Raw genomic sequence first — 16,790 nt, 5'->3', positions numbered from 1 at the left:
ATAAAGTCAGAACTGCGTGAAATATAAAGTCGCAATTGCTTATAAAGTCAGAACTGCAAGATATAGAGTCAGAATTGTGTGATATAAAGTCGCAAAACCTGTTATAAAGTCAGAATTGAGAAATATAAAGTCAGAATTGTGTGAAATAAAGTCGAAATTGCTTCTTATAAAGTCTAAGTGAATTATTATTTAACCTTTACATTTGTTAACCCATGGTATTAATACAAATTACACAATAGTAGGCCTACGAGCTGAACTGTTGCTTCATTTATCCAATTAAAAAAAAGTGCAAATTTGGAACTCCACCATGGAAAAACTGGGCCGGTCTTGGGCCTGAAACTCCCGGGCTGAAAAGTGGCCCCACTCCGGCCCTGCCTCTGATATTCAAGTAGAGGACATTGACGATTTGGAGACTCACATGGTTGAAAGCGGCATCATGTGCGAGCCACACAATATGAACACACACAAAAAATGTGTTATGGCAGAATACCTCTCAAAACATAAACACATCCCATGGCTCCAGGGATTACCTTTGACGCTGAGGACTCAGGAGGAAGAACCACCACCATGTTTTGCTCCCTCAGAAAACACCTGCCGCCCCTACTGTCCCGGGCCTATGCCTCCGGCACTCAGTCCAGCCACAGGTGTAACCAGCCGAGCTGTGGTGTATGGGATACAGTATATCTTCAAAATCTGAAGCTTAAGTTCAGGTTCCCAGTGTCCTTAACATGAACAAAGAGGAGCGAATCAAAAGCCTTCAAAAGTTGTGTGATTGCAAGGGTGAATATAATGAAAGTTCTCCAGCCGAACGTTTTACTTTTGCCTTTGAAAAAAGACAGGACTGTAAAAAGCTCCTCAGTGAACCGGCTGATAAAAGAAAGCACAAACTCTTTGTGGGATTTGAGGAGCAGTGATTCCTGCTCAATTCACGTTTCATATTCTGTACATATTTACCCATATTGGTAACACTTCATAATAACGTTCAGTTGTATGTTTGCATTGTTTTTATTTTCTCTTTTATATATTCTGTACAGCACTTTGGCTCCACCAGTACCCCTTTAAAAGGTCAAACTTACTGACGTTTCGGGCAGAGCCAACATGATCGACGCAGTCATCAACACGAGGTAACGGGAAACAGTCCGGTTTTGTCACTGTATTAAGTTTTCGATAATCGGTGCAAAATCGATATGCGCCATCGGATTTATTCACTAAAACGCAAGGAGAACTCCATGAACTAAAACTAGGTTCAGCCAGGTTATGGTAAGCAAATAGTTCATTTCTTGTTTTAGCAAATCTCGTTTTAAAGGATTAACTCAATAGGCATTCTGTTTAACAGGACATGAAGTTTCTACATGTCATGTTCAATGGCAGAAGGTACGACCAGGCACGTCAAGAAAAAGGGAAGGAAACGACATCACTAACTCAGTGACATCATTCCTCTCCTTCTCTGTCAGATAAGAAAGATGAGAAGACAATCATCTTAGTAAGAATCTCGGAGTTGTTAAGTCGCCCGTCTACTTTTCCTTGTGAAAGAAGATTTCCATCCTCATCAGCATTCTCTGAAGAATCACCACTCATGCTGCAATAGAGAGGAGACTGTTCTAGATTAGAAGAATCACAAGTGTTTACCACACTAACAGGGACAGAAGGAACAGGAACTATATAAGATTTCAACAAGTTACTGTGACAAACTTGCACTTTTCTCCTACGGTCAGGAGTATTCAGCAGATACTTATTATCTGAAAGGCGTTTAGCTACACTGTAAGGTCCTGTAAATTTCGCTTGAAATGGGTTAGCAGGAAGAGGCAGCAAAGCCAATACCTGATCAGCCACCCAAAACTCTCTCAACTTAGCTTTCCTATCAAAATGTTGTTGCATTTTTGTTTGAGACCTACTCAACTTCAGATTATGTGAGTGGATTTCGGCGTAGACTGTATGAGGCACAAGCTATTGCTAAAAAGAAATGTTTTCAGAAGGCTTAGACGTTCGCCACTCATCAGCTAGAACAGTGGTAGGTCCTCGTACTACATGTCCAAACACTAATTCATGTGGGCAGAAACCAAGACTCTTCTTTGTGTACAGATGTGCTGAGACTCTTCTTTATGTGTGCAGATGTGCCGAGACTCTTCTTTATGTGTGCAGATGTGTAGAGACTCTTCTTTATGTATGCAGATGTGCTGAGACTCCTTCTTTGTGTACAGATGTACCGAGACTCTTCTTTGTGTACAGATGTGCTGAGACTCTTCTTTGTGTACAGATGTGCTGAGACTCTTCTTTATGTGTGCAGATGTGTCGAGACTCTTCTTTGTGTACAGATGTGCTGAGACTCTTTCTTTATATGTACAGATGTGCTGAGACTCTTCTTTATGTGTGCAGATGTGTCGAGACTCTTCTTTATGTATACATATGTGTCGAGACTCCTTCTTTGTGTACAGATGTGCCGAGACTCTTCTTTGTGTACAGATGTGTCGAGACTCCTTCTTTATGACTACAGATGTGCAGACTCTTCTTTATGTGTACAGATGTGCCGAGACTCCTTCTTTGTGTACAGATGTGCAGACTCTTCTTTGTGTACAGATGTGCTGAGACTCCTTCTTTGTCTACAGATGTGCCGAGACTCCTTCTTTGTGTACAGATGTGCAGACTCTTCTTATGTGTACAGATGTGCTGAGACTCTTTCTTTATATGTACAGATGTGCAGAGACTCTTCATGTCTACAGATGTGCCGAGACTCCTTCTTTGTGTACAGATGTGCAGACTCCTCATTATGTACAGTTGTGCAAACTCTTCATTATGTGTACAGATGTGCAGACTCTTCTTTATGTGTGCAGATGTAACGAGACTCCTTTATGTGTGCAGATGTGTCGAGACTCCTTCTTTGTGTGCAGATGTGTCGAGACTCCTTTATGTCTACAGATGTGCCGAGACTCCTTCTTTGTGTACAGATGTGCAAACTCTTCATTATGTGTACAGATGTGCAGACTCTTCTTTATGTGTACAGATGTGCTGAGACTGCTTTGTGTACAGATGTGCAGAGACTCTTCTTTATGTGTACAGATGTGCAGAGACTCTTCTTTATGTGTACAGATGTGCAGAGACTCTTCTTTATGTGTACAGGTGTGCAGACTCCTTTATGTGTAACGATGTGCAAACTCCTTCTTTATGTGCACAGATGTGACGTAATGACGCAGATATGCTCAAATTACCCGCAGAAATCCACAGTACCACTGGAATTAAAGACATTATTACAAGCTTACCGTTTTGAATCGAGCTAAGGCAAGCAGATAGTTTTGAACACTGGCTAGTTATGTACCTGCTCAAACATTTATTTTGGTTAATTTTTAACCCAAAAAAGTTACGGACTGCAGCTTTAAGTATGTTTTTTTTTAGTACTCTTTCCACCACTGGATAACGTCTACCAGAGTTAAAAGATCTGGCAATTTATTTATCTATTTTATGTACACAAGTGTTCCCTCATACCCTCAGCCATATTATATATTTTTTTTAAAGAAGTTTTCATGTTATTGCTATGTGTTGTGATGTAAGACCAAATTTTGAGTTGCATTTTTTTTTTATTATTCTTAGAGAGAGAACTGAAGAAACAGAGCAAGAATTATCATTTCTGATCATTATTTATTATATGTATCTGAACAAGTTGATCTTGTTAACTAAATCGGTTAACAATACAATGGAGGAATTTGTGTTTATCTTCACAATTGAATAAACTCTTGAGGGACTCCTTGAATCCGGATGGTAAATCTAAATCCGTGATCACATGTGCTCTACATGTTTTCAGATAGGATGGTGACGTATGCCTCCACTTCACTCAGAATGTCATTGTAGGAGTCACAGAGCGGCTTAAGAACAGACAGGGCATCTTCCACCAACTCCAGGGCTTCATCCAGGCTCTTCTGCTGTTTCCCTGGTTCAGACAGAAGCTCAGTGATTCTTGCTCTGCTCTGCACTAGATCTCCGAGGGCAAGCGACAGAACAGGCTGGGATTCATGCTGTTCCGCTGGAGGCATTACACTCCCCAGATCACTGTGTGCCAGATAAACAGTGACTAGAGGGCCGAAGACATTTCCCAAGAGTCCCAAAGTGTCCTGATGCAGATTCTTTATCACGGCAGCCTTCTCTTTCAGTGACGCTCCAGAGAAGGCAATCTGCTGATAAAGAACAGGTTCAATGCTCTTACGGACATGCCTGTCCTTCCTCCGAGAAACCTCAATGATCATATGCATAACATCTCTCACCCTGGCAAAGTTCTCCTCAATACTCGTGCGCTCATTTACAGAGACTGCAGGGGAAGGACTTTGATTCAGGTGAGTATTGAGTATCTCCAACAGTCTGTTGGTGATGTTGAAGTATTTGTGCACATAGTGGTGGAGGGTCTGGGTACGCCTGATCAGGTCTTCTTTCTTCAGTTTGTCTTTCTTGCCAAAGATCGGAAGAGACATCATTCTGGGGTTTTCTGGTTGTCAAGAGGGGGGAACTTGTAAAAAAAAAAAAAATCTTTCATTATTTTATTTCCATCTTGTCAAAAGCAAAACATTATTTAGAAGTGTTAAACATTTGTTTTGCATTGAATGCAAGTTTAATTTTTATTTAAAAAAATAAATAAATCAGGAGTCATTGGTAAATGTTGTTAAACATTTTATTTCAGTGATTTGAGATCTCAATTTGTATCCTAACATAGGTTATGCTATCCTGATATTCTTCAGACGCTGGCCTGAATTCTTTCAAAGCTTTTTCATACTCTGCCAGAGCGCTGTCAAGTTGATCACGCTCAATACTTCCTAGAATGCCCTCAGCTATCATACCAATCACAAGGAGCACCCCAAATACAACACCGCCTATAACCATTATTCCAATCCCACTAATCGTCAAAGTTAAGTTTGTCAGAATTTTTCCATTTTTAATTAGGAAACAAACTACATCTACGCCAACACTTGAAAAAAAGGCAGCAGAACCAAAAAATCTCGTTAAAACAAGTGAGACGTGATGAAGGTCATCGACAGTCAGAGACGACTTCAGCAGTTTCTCATACAGCGTGGGTTCCAGCTTCTCCTTCAGGTGCTTGTCAATCTTCTCCACCACTGCCTGGATCTCATGTATGCATTCAATGATTATGTCACAGTTCTCCTTCACAGTAGCTTTCTCATTCAGGGCAATCGGACTGAAGGACATATGTAAGTGCTTATTAAGAGTCTCTATAAGTTGGTTGGTGGCACGGAAGTTGTTTTTCATCAGTTCTATAAGCTCTTGATTTTTGCGGATAAGCCTCTCCCTTTTTTCAGGGTTTCCAGGGTAGAAGATGTCACTCCAAGACATTTTTCTTCAGGGTCTTGAAATAAAGAGAGAAACCATTATTTAGGAATTTCACAAGCACTGATGCTAATGATTGTGATAAATATTTAAGACTCTATATATACTGTAAGAGCTCATTTTCTATGAAAGAACCATTACATAAGGTTAGTGCGGACACTGTTTTACAACAACAAATATAGGAAGCCGTTCTGTTTTTGACATTTTTTGCAGATCTGATTTCAGGACAGACGCTGTTGAATAATTTCAGTCAGTAATCTCTGCATTTATTCATGAGAAAGTTCAATCCAATCACTGCGCTGTATTACACGATAGCATCACATTACAGCGGAGAATTCAAACAACATGCGGCGTGCGCAAGAGTGCGGTTTATGCCCTCAATGCCACGATGAGTTACAACACCGCTCGCAACATGGATCATATCGTTTTTGTGGACATTTTTCATATACTCTTGTGCTCTCAGGCATGAAAACTGGTCAAGGGTAAAAAAGGTGAGAAGGATACGGCAGCAAAAAATCCAACCCAATCAACTTATATATATACCCCATAAAAAAATAAAAATGTAATGAGGAACGAGTGAGAGTTAACAGATGAAAAGGGGTAAAAAAAAAAAAAAGTCACTTATTAATAGAATTGAACTATACTCCACAGTGATGAATCCCCCCCAAAAAAGCTGTAAGCTGCATTGGCATAGCAATACCAGTGTTTCTCACAGGATTTTTGGATCACTGTGGTGAGTGGACCTCGGTCCCTCTAGGGGGGTTGGGGGGCATCTGTGCCTAACCCTAACCCTAACCCTAACCCCCCCCCCTTCAAGAGAATTTTGTGCTTTTTAATGTTAAATTCATCAATCTGGTGCAAATTAAACAAAGAAAAATTCAAACCTCTTTAAGTTACAGTGTCTGTCTACATTACTAATAATGATAATAATAGTTATAATATTAATCCCATGATAGTAATAGCCATATATTGTAAAACAAATGCACTGAAAAATAAAGGGAACTTTCATAATTAGTTTTGTATAATATATAATATATAAACGCATAAAGAGTATATTTCTATACTTCATATTAAAGATGTGATTGGGCCAGCCCAGTGACCATCAAGAAAAGAACCAATGGGCCGCTGATCTACGTGGGGTGTCCGGAAAAAAACTAACGCTGACTTTTTTTTGACCATTACACATTACGCAATAACCCAGCGCCGCCAATTATGCAAAACAAAACAAATGCGCCACCGATGTAAGAGTTTTATGGGCTGTTAAAACAAAAACAAAAAAAAACTAAACAAAAAAGTATGAGATGTATCGGCTCAAAACGCACCTCGGCCCACTGGGAATCTCCCGGTATTCCAGATGGCCAGTAGGCTACACATGCCTGGACGTCACACTTCAAATCTTGTTGCCTTTCACCATCCACTTATTTAGTTGCTGTCGCATCAGTTGACATGCCATCTCCCTTTCCCTCTTTCTTTTTCTATTTTTAGCCCCGACAGCTTTTTTACTTTCTACATCTTTTTTGACGACAACTCACTACTCGTTCCTGCTCACTCAGCGCTCACGGCACCCGCGCCTGCTCGTGATATTATCCCCCGCCTCTTCTATGTCAAAATTAAAATAATGACATTGGCAACATCGCTGTCTGTATCTGACAGGCAGTTAACGTTAAAATGGCGAATTTCGTGAATTCACAATGAATTATTCTAATACACAGAAGACAATGATGTAGACTGACAATTCAAAGAACAATGGACTAGAAAGTAAATATATGCCTTTATTCTTTCTGTCTCACCGAAACATCATTTGTTCAGAGACTGTGTTCTTCAGCATTTCTCCCTTGTTCTTGTGAGTGTGATACATAGGGTTATACTTGTAAAATGCATCAAGGTGCCCTTAACTCCGTTTTTTTGAGCACCTCCAGCTTGCAGAGTCGACGTGTGAGTGCACTTTGGTTTAGGGGTGTGCGATATCACGATTTTTGAAATCATTCTACAACATTCCCATAACCTATTACAATCATAGATTGCCCTTACCTGCAGGTTAAAGGTGCTAGAAGTTGTTTCAGGGTCCTCTGCGGTGTCCGATCCAATTCAGTCCTGGGTCCGTTTCACTGGACTTTTGCTTAGTGTTAGTGTATATAAAATACAACAAAGTAAAGATACTTCTAGGGAAAAATCACTCTGAGACTTGTTTTGCACGTTTTTTTCGAATCACCACAAAATGGTTTTGTTTTACTTAAAAATGTTTTAGAATAATACAAAGAAAATAAATTCAAAAAGGAAAAAATAGCAGAAACGCGTATAGGTCTTCACCTCGAAATGTGGCTCTGAGCAACAGGACACAAACCCTTTTATATGGTTTGATTGGGGCCGTCCTAAAAGTTTGGGGCTGGCCATATAATGAAGCAATTCCTTGCACAGCAAAATAACTGGCCTGGAACTTTCCACAGTTAAGGCTGTTATGCAATAAACATACACATATGGGTCATTCCAGAATTAGAGGACAATTTAGGCATCCATTATTTTGAAAAATTGGCCCTTTATTTTACTATTTTCTATTATTTATTTCATAAAAACAGGCAATATACCATTAAATAATTTGATTCGTCCAGCTCAGGTATCAAAGTGCAACCCTGTTACCAATACCAAGAACCTGAAAAAAAGTATATTTATTGATTTTTTTTAAAATATAATTTCCTGCCATTAAGTAAAGAAAGTCACAATCACTCTATATAACTAATTAATTTAAGATATCATTTTTGATTTAAATTAATTTCAGTAACTTTTGAGTTCCATCTTTGTTCCACCAAGTTTTAAACTGTGACATGTTTAATTTGACAGATTTCAGTATACATTTTCAAGTATTTGCTCAAATGCATAATGCATATAATCCTTCAAACTAAATAATTTATGATTATTTTAATAAAAATTATATGATAATAGGGTTGAAATTTAAGAAACAGGGTTGCGAAAAGTTACAGGGGTTGGATAGATACATTACTTTTGATTAAAGATCAGGTCAATAATGTGACAAATGCTCAGAAACACAGGAACATTATTGAATAACATTTAATAACATCTTATAACAGTCCATCTGTCGGTCTGTGTCAGTTTGTCTGTCTGTCTGTGTGCAGTATATTAAAAGATTTACATTAAGTATTTATAGATTTGCAGAATAGTAGGGAATGGGTCAAGAACTGATTAACAATCCACATCCACTGGCCACAAGGGGGCATGACCATGGCTGTGGCCAATCACAAAAACACACTCAACAGATTGGCAGCAATTTTGGAAAACATTGGAGGAATTCATACAAACAGGTGCTCATTAGTTTAGAAAGCTGATTTTCTAATCTTCAGATTTAGATTTAGATTTAATAATTACATTTAATATTTGGATTAAGTGTTTAGATTATTATTTTTATTTTTTTAAAACATATTGTTGACAATTGCAAAGAACATGTAGTTTTACACGAATTTGTCTTAACTGTGAGAAAAATTAGCGAAATGTGAGGAAAGTGAGCTAAATAATTAAAATCTATCAGCTATAAAATTGTATCTGAATTTTTACATATGGCACCCCATAGTAATACATTAATAACATGAAATGTATGCTAAATTATGATCAAAATTATATTAATTATTTAGCTCAACTATTGATAATTGTCAATAGAGATTCAACCCTGTTACTCAATAAGTGTATTGTGATTGTCAAAACAATTTAGTTACTAAACAGAATTTTATTAGGTTTAGTGACAACAACATGTTTACTTTATTGATACAAGTAAAATTCTATTAATTATGTGATATAGTACACATATTTAGCAAAATACTATCTATAGCTCTTTTTTCTCTAGCAAACTAACGTTTCTAAACCATTTAGAAGAGGTTCCAGTTTGAGGGATTTAACAGAAGAATTCATATTCGGGCCTTCTGGCAACAAAAAAATGTCAAAAATATTATTTAAGATCACTCAAGCAACATAAATACATAACTTTATATTAGTGTTAATATAAACAAATGTAAAATATTTAACCCCTTATTTACACTGCACTTGTCTGCTGTGCGTTACGGCTTACGGCTACCGGAGCTGATCGCGCCCACTCTACTCAATGCTTGTGTTTACACCAGCCGCACAGCGGCGCGTTTCAGAAGTGGCTCTCTGCACCGCTTCGCTAAAGATAGGCTCCAAGTCTATTTTTGACGGGCGCGGCGTCCAAGCGGCACCATAATTTCAAAATAAACATTGTATTGCACGCCAATATATCCTTGGTAGAAACCCTAAAAATCAAGAAAAAACACACCGGACAGGCAAATCACGTGGTCTCCGCATCCAGTCGCTGCTTCTGAAATGCTCCCGGTGTGAGTTGGCACCGCGTGGAGGACGGAACAAAACCTTGTCGGAGCCGCAAATATTTGTTGTATTTGTACGCTCTTATGCATAAGCAGCACATGTTTTTTAACGGCGCCCATGTTAACGGCAAACGCTGCTTGTGTGAAATCACAACAGGCGTGTGCTGCTCTGCTTAGCGCTGCTGACACGTGCGGTGTGAAACCGGTGTAATTCCTACAAATGAGTGAAAAGTGAAAGTGAAAGTGAAATGCTATGAAACCATTCAAGCATGGCAAGACACAAGAGAACGCGCTGCCTGTGAATGTCCAGTCTACATGACACTCAAAGCACAGAAAGATGTGCGCCAGTATCGTGCACACAGACAGCGCGCCAGAATGCAGTTCTCTTTCACGCTTGAACCAATAACACCCACGATTCTGCCAAGATGTCGGTTTTGTTGAGTAATAACATAACAACATAACATAAGTTCAGACTTAACCCTCTGGGGACTAAGCCCTTTTTGGTCCGTTTTCACTATTTTTACATTTGGGCTTATAAACCATATTTAATGGAGATGGAACACCATGTGTTTGGTATCTATGGATTCAGAAGACCCTAAGCTAACATAAGAATGCATGTAATGTGTTTATAAATGAAGTATTAGTAAAAAATGTACAATAACCTAGAGAATTTCAAAAACGAAAATTTTATTTTAGTCAAATATTACTGAAAATCACACCTCACAAAACAATAGTGAACAGTTTTTGAACAAAAAATATATATTTCAAACCCTTTGCTAGACAGATATTTGTAATTGTTCAATCAAAAGTGTAAAGAACAATGAAATAATGAACTTTATATACAGCATTTTTTCAAAAAGCTGTCAGCTTCGGATTTCTACACGTCACTTTCCAGTAATTGTTCCAGAGCTTGTTCTGAGGTAAATCTATTACTGCTTGCCATCATACAAGTGCTAAAACTATAAAATAATAATGCTATAATTGCTAATATGCTATAAATATTAAATTTTGCTAATATATATAAATATTATAATCGTTCTGTCTCTCTCTCTCTCATATAAATCTCTGTGTGTAATACGCTGCTCCGTTCGCTCTCTGTCTCTATCCTTCTCCGCTCTCCACGGCTGTTTGCATCATATCCAAGCGGCAACCTCCCCGTCTCTCTCTTGAAACCAACACGGAAGTGAGTTAAACTGCAATTCGTTGACTGGCCGCTTGAGGCTGTTGTCAGAAGTGAGTCAAATCTGTATCTCCCCCATGTTAAAATGACCAACTTTACAGCAGAAAAAAACATGTTTACAGCCTGGTGTCTGTATGAGGATTTGGTATATACAGCTAATTTTGCCCTTCATAACAACTGTGAGGGGGGTGAATTATTTTATAACTCGTCCGTTTAGTTGATTAATATTTAAATTTAAGGGTGTGGCCAAGCCACTTGAGTGACAGATGGATTGCCGCTGTCAGTGCTAGTCGTTTGTCTGCTGTTACTAGCCGTCACTTCACCTCAGCAATGTTAGCTGCTGAACTTGCCATCTCTGCAGTGTTTGAGCTTTTTTTCGGGATTATTATTTCATACAATTTAATACTTGGGTAACGTTACAAAGCCCACGTCTTTGGATTCCGTCGTTATCGTTCGAGAGAACAACCAGCGCTGTATTTCAGTTGTTTTCCTCTGTGAACCTGCACTAATGGATGTCTGACAATTAAAACATCAATAAATGCTCGTTCGTTCTGCTCCCATGGAACAGATGGATTATAATATGCTTATGTAAGTTACCGTCAGATGAAATCATGCAGGCGTCGGCGCTTTCTCCGTCCGTGCAATAAATGCACATGAATGAGCGCGGATTTTCTAGCGCATTTATTTGCACTTCAAAGGCAATATATCTATGGTTTAACGGTTAAACCATAACCCATTTGAGAGACGGCCAACATCAGAATTTAAAATGGACTGAATAAGCTCTCTACGAACTTGAGCGATGCCGCGCTGACGGACCACGAAAGAGTGACGGACATGTCACATGTATGCACATAAATCATACACAAACACTCTCGAAGTAATACACAGTCTCACTTGTAGCCATGTCTTTTAACTATTATAATATTTCGAAGGGCAAAAATAGGAAAGTTTAAATGGCTTTACATCATCAGCTAACTCGATCACGTCGAGCTAGGTGATTTCAGATAGCCAGGCTCATATCTATGGCCAGGCTCCTCAGCTCCACTCACGCCCCGCCTGTTTGCCTATTTTCTGTTATCCGGGAGTGACGCAAGGCCAAGATGGCGACGGCCGGCTCCGCCCACTTTAGGCTTCAAAAATGCTCTTCAGAAACCTACGGGTGACGTCACGGACACTACGGCCATATTTTTTTACAGTCTATGATCATATCACTTACTATAGTCCCACCCCTTGCAAGGCTACAGAGTCCTCTGATTAGCCAGAATAAGTCATGGTAACCTTCTTCTGATTGGGTAAGAAAAATATTCCTCCCAGCGGCAATTTTTCCATTGGTCTTTGCGTGTGGAATATTCCTAACAACATCGATTTCATTGGCCTTATACGCAGTGGTTTTACGCAACAAGGAAGTGTGTATACCATATACCATTGTTTTCAGTCGAATCTGAGGAAGACGGCAAAAAAGACCGCATCTCTCTATCATTAATAGTTTTTAAGATAATTACACATTTGTAAAAGGATGCCATTTTGGGCGGTACCGCCCAATCCGTCCCCAGAGGGTTAAATGAGTTAAAGTCTTTAATGAATGTGAAGAGTTGTGAAAGAATGTGGCGTGTGTGAGATCTGTGTCTGTTAGCAGCGGCTGCTAAATGTGCAGCCACTAATTCTGTCTGTCATTAATGTTAATCAAAGAACAAAGGTAACAGAGAAAATAATGAATATGGTAAGTTAAGTTACAGAGCGTAACAATTTTGTTACAGAACGAATTTATCTCGTTCTCATAAAAAAAAAAAAAAATTACATTTTAACTGTGTCGGGCCCGGGCCGGGATCGGACAAAAATATCTTAATGCCTGTCGGGCTCGAGTCGGGTTCAGTTACTGCTCTGTCGGACGCGTGCCAGGCTCGTACAGTGAAATGCCGCCCGATCCGCACTCTAGGATCTATGGATGCTTTCCTCCGACCTAAAAACGACTTTCTGGCTGACAAAGTGACTACTGCAGAGGTGACGAGTGTGTATCACACTGTCCAACACGCTACATCATATCGAGCACGAGATTGTGGCACAAAGCTAGCCCCAACGATTTATCCGGACTCGGACATTGCCAAGAGGATGGCCTGTGGTCTAGCCATTGTCAAGTCAAGTCAAGTCACCTTTATTTATATAGCGCTTTTTACAATACAGATTGTATCAAAGCAGCTTCACAGTGATAACATGAAAATAATACAAAAAAAAAATTGCATCATCGTCCACCTTAAGGCAGATCAATAATATTATTGAATATTAAATGTCCCCAACTAAGCAAGCCAAAAGGCAAGGCAACAGTGGCAAGGAACCAAAACTCCATCAGGGACAGAATGGAGAATAAAACCTTGGGAGAACCCAGGCTCAGTCGGGGGCCAGTTCTCCTCTGGCCAACGAGCGAACAGTGGATGATTATGATTCAGGAGCATTACAGGTCAGAAGTCAGAATGAATCAGAGAGTATTTGTCCAGTTCCGGCTGGTTGGAGTGGAGAGGGGGAGAGACTGGTTGACACTTCAGGACAGCGGCGTCGTCGTGTCCTGGCGCTGGTCCTTAGTGTTGCTTTCGTCAACGAAAATTATGACGAAATATTGTCGTCAACGAACCTTTTTCACCTGACGAAAATGAGACGAGACGCAACGTAAATGCTGGTCATGTGACGATGACTAAAATAAATGTATAATGCAATATCGTTGACGAATAAAAACGAGACTAAATGTGGTTTAACAAAATAAAAACTATGCTAAAATGTCTCTTAATTTTCGTTGACCAAAACGAGACGAGACGAAATGTTATAACGTCACGACGAATGAGAGAGTTGCGTGAACCTGTTTATAGCCTACTGTCTATGGCGTGAACCCATAGCTTTCGGCTTTAAATTCTGGTTTGCGATCTGGTCACCCGATTATCAGCAAATTTAACTATATTATTCCATTAGTTATTCCATTAAAATGTCTCACTGATATATTTGACACATTCGTAATCATTACTTTTGCCGGTTCTTTTGACAGCTGTTATGTGTGTTATTGGCAGCATCACCCTCTGGTTACATGAACGCGTCACCACCGCATCAGCACAGAAAACATGGAGTTTATTTCTTTACTGTGGTAAAGTAGAAAACGCTGTAGGACAGATAGCCTACATTTGTACTTGAATGTCAAATTCTACAGTTTGTGCTTGTTATAGACATGGTAAGGCGCGTCAAGTTTAGTTGTAAAGCGCGTTTCACACGCGCGGGTGATTTTTTGTTTCACTTTCTTTGGCAGCGCAATCTCAAACATAGCCTAAATATCTCGCCCTTGTGGAGGATAAAATTAGCTCTTCAGACCATTTTACATCAAGTTGAAAACATGAAGATATCAGAAAAGAGATCGATGGACTCTTTCCTGCTCGTGTCCCACATCCCTCTCAAAGCGCATTGTGGTAGGCTATATCACGCGTCTTTGTGTGGAAATATAAAACGAGTTTTTATTTTTTTTAAACAACCCCCCCCCCACCACCACCACCGCTGGTAGTTGGTCCATTACCAACAAACTGCCACCGCCACAGCCCTAAATATAATAAGATAACCTTGTTTGAAATACTATATTGACTGGGTTAAATATCATTGCATTACTAAATAGAGACTAAAATACAATTTTCATTGACTAAAATTAGACTAAAATGTCATCAGTTTTCGTCGACTAAAACTAGACTAAAATGTCATCAGTTTTCGTCGACTAAAACTAGACTAGACTAAAGAGTATGAACGTGACTAAAACTAATAAAAAACAAAACGACAGCTTGACACAAAGACTAGACTAAAACTAAAAGTAAAACAGGCCGCCAAAAACAACACTACTGGTCCTTCATCAGATCTGGAGTGTGTGTGTGTGTGTGTGTGTGTGTGTGTGTGTGTGTGTGTGTGTGTGTGTGTGTGTGTGTGTGTCCTGGCGCTGGTCCTTCATCAGATCTGGATACAGCCTGGTTCCGGTGGACAGCGGTAAACCTCAGGATAAACAGAGAGACTAATATTAGCGTAGACGCCATCCTTCTTATGATGTACCAAGTACATCAGGATTTATGGGAAGTGTTCCCGGTTCTGGCTGGCCTAATCTATGCAGCCTAACATTGAATTATAGAAGTCTATAATGTATTATGTGAATGCTAGGCCAAAGAGATGTATTTTCAGTCTAGATTTGAACTGACAGAGTGTGTCTGCTTCCCGGACAATGTTAGGAAGACTGTTCCAGAGTTTTGGTGCTAAATAGGAAAAGGATCTACCGCCAGCAGTCGATTTTAATATTCTAGGTATTATCAACTGGCCGAAATTTTGAGATCGCAATAGACGTGAAGGACTATAATGCGTTAAGAGCTCGTTCAAGTACTGAGGAGCTAAACCATTTAGTGCTTTGTAAGTAATCACCAATATTTTAAAATTTATACGATGTTTAATAGGGAGCCAATGCAGTGTTGACAGAACCGGGCTAATATGGTCATACTTCCTGGTTCTGGTAAGAACTCGAGCTGCTGCGTTTTGGACCAGCTGTAGTTTATTTATTAAGCGTGTCGAGCAATAATAGCCTAGATGTCATGAACGCATGAACTAATTGATCTGCATTTTTTGTTGAGAGCATATGATGTCATTTAGATATATTTTTAAGATGGAAGAATGCGGTTTTACAGATACTAGACACATGACTTTCAAATGAAAGATTGGTATCTCTGTTTAGAATCTCTGTTTTTTCTGAATTAAGTAGTAGGAAATTGCTAGTCATTCAGTTTTTTATATCTGCTATGCATTCCGTTAATTTTGTGAATTGGTAAGTTTCATCAGGGTGTGAAGAAATATAGAGCTGAGTATCATCAGCATAATAGTGAAAACTAATGCCATGCTTCCTAATTATATCTCCTAAGGGTATGTAGCGACAATGAGTAGGAACCAAACACCAACTAATCTTCTTCCAGAAAATTAATTCAAACTCTCTGCTTCTCGATGAATGAGGAGGGAAGATTTGTTCAGAACATCTCATGATCCTCATCCATCTTGTCATCGGGGCGCCACCGGTCTGGCTACCCGGAACTAACGAAATAACTGGTCAATGCTAGCTTTCGTTGCCGAAACACTGACTGGTTAAGAGATGACCGAGACCAAGGTCCCATGAGAGAGATACAAAACAGACCACATTTTTCATAAGGACCTTCGAATGACCTCAGGGTGTAAAATCTTTTCAAACCAGAGAACCAGAGATGTTACCCACAACATTCCTGACCCCTCCCCCATTGGGACCTCTGAATGACCAAACAGAGTTCTTTTCTCTTCAAACCAGAGAACTGAGATTTTTACCTATAACAATACATAAAATCATTCAAGAACAATTTTCAATGGACTTATGATCAAACATCATGCAACTACATAATCCTGTATTGTTTCTATCACTTATATGCATGTTTAATAAGATTATATCCCAAGTAAGTCCTTTAATGGTTGTAACTGTTAGATGTTTGAATGAAAGTGTGTTGTGTTTCATATCAGTATGATCGTATGCTTGTGATTCAAAAGATGGCTTGATTGAAATCTGTGTAAAATGTTTTGTATTCTTATAATAGTAATGATGTCCAAACTGTGGCCTCTGTACTCTCTGCTAGGGCTTGGAGAGTAAGGAGATCCCAGATAACGCATGATTTACGATGAAACAAATAAAGCCAGTGTCTAATTGGTCCGATCTCTTCAGGAGGTGGGACAAACTTTTGAGTTTAAAATCTTAGACCCAAAACAAAGCTCGCTCTCTATCTCTGTGCTCTCTATCTCTGTGCTCTCTCTGTTCTCGCTCTCAAGAAGGCTCTCTCTCTCAAGAAAAAGTAACCATGTAACAGACGAGCAGACCAACCCAAATTAAAATCAGATGGGTTAGATTCATTTCCAGTCATCTTACT

At 39.3% G+C, this 16,790-nt stretch overlaps 1 protein-coding gene across 5 annotated transcripts; it reads right to left on the bottom strand.

Moving 5' to 3' along the window:
• Positions 1 to 3,506: 3,506 nt before the first annotated feature.
• Positions 3,507 to 7,648, bottom strand: LOC311288669 (single-pass membrane and coiled-coil domain-containing protein 3-like). Of its 5 annotated transcripts, none has more exons than XM_084406184.1 (3): positions 7,357 to 7,648; positions 4,254 to 4,492; positions 3,616 to 4,163 (listed from the first exon to the last, which is right to left on the bottom strand). In XM_084406184.1, the coding sequence occupies exons 2-3, from the start codon at positions 4,458 to 4,460 to the stop codon at positions 3,783 to 3,785; spliced, it is 588 nt and encodes a 195-aa protein (XP_084262310.1). In that variant the 5' UTR covers positions 4,461 to 4,492; positions 7,357 to 7,648; the 3' UTR covers positions 3,616 to 3,782. The 5 variants fall into 5 exon arrangements, with proteins under 5 accessions (XP_084262307.1, XP_084262306.1, XP_084262310.1 ...); XM_084406183.1 differs by having other exon boundaries at positions 3,617 to 4,163; positions 4,254 to 5,344; XM_084406181.1 differs by having other exon boundaries at positions 3,507 to 4,492.
• Positions 7,649 to 16,790: the final 9,142 nt, after the last annotated feature.

This window comes from Rutilus rutilus, assembly GCF_951802725.1.
Source record: "Rutilus rutilus genome assembly, chromosome: 4".
NCBI classification, from domain to species: Eukaryota; Metazoa; Chordata; class Actinopteri; order Cypriniformes; family Leuciscidae; genus Rutilus; species Rutilus rutilus.
Note: the sequence above shows the minus strand (reverse complement) of the source record. Positions and strands in the feature narration are given on the sequence as shown.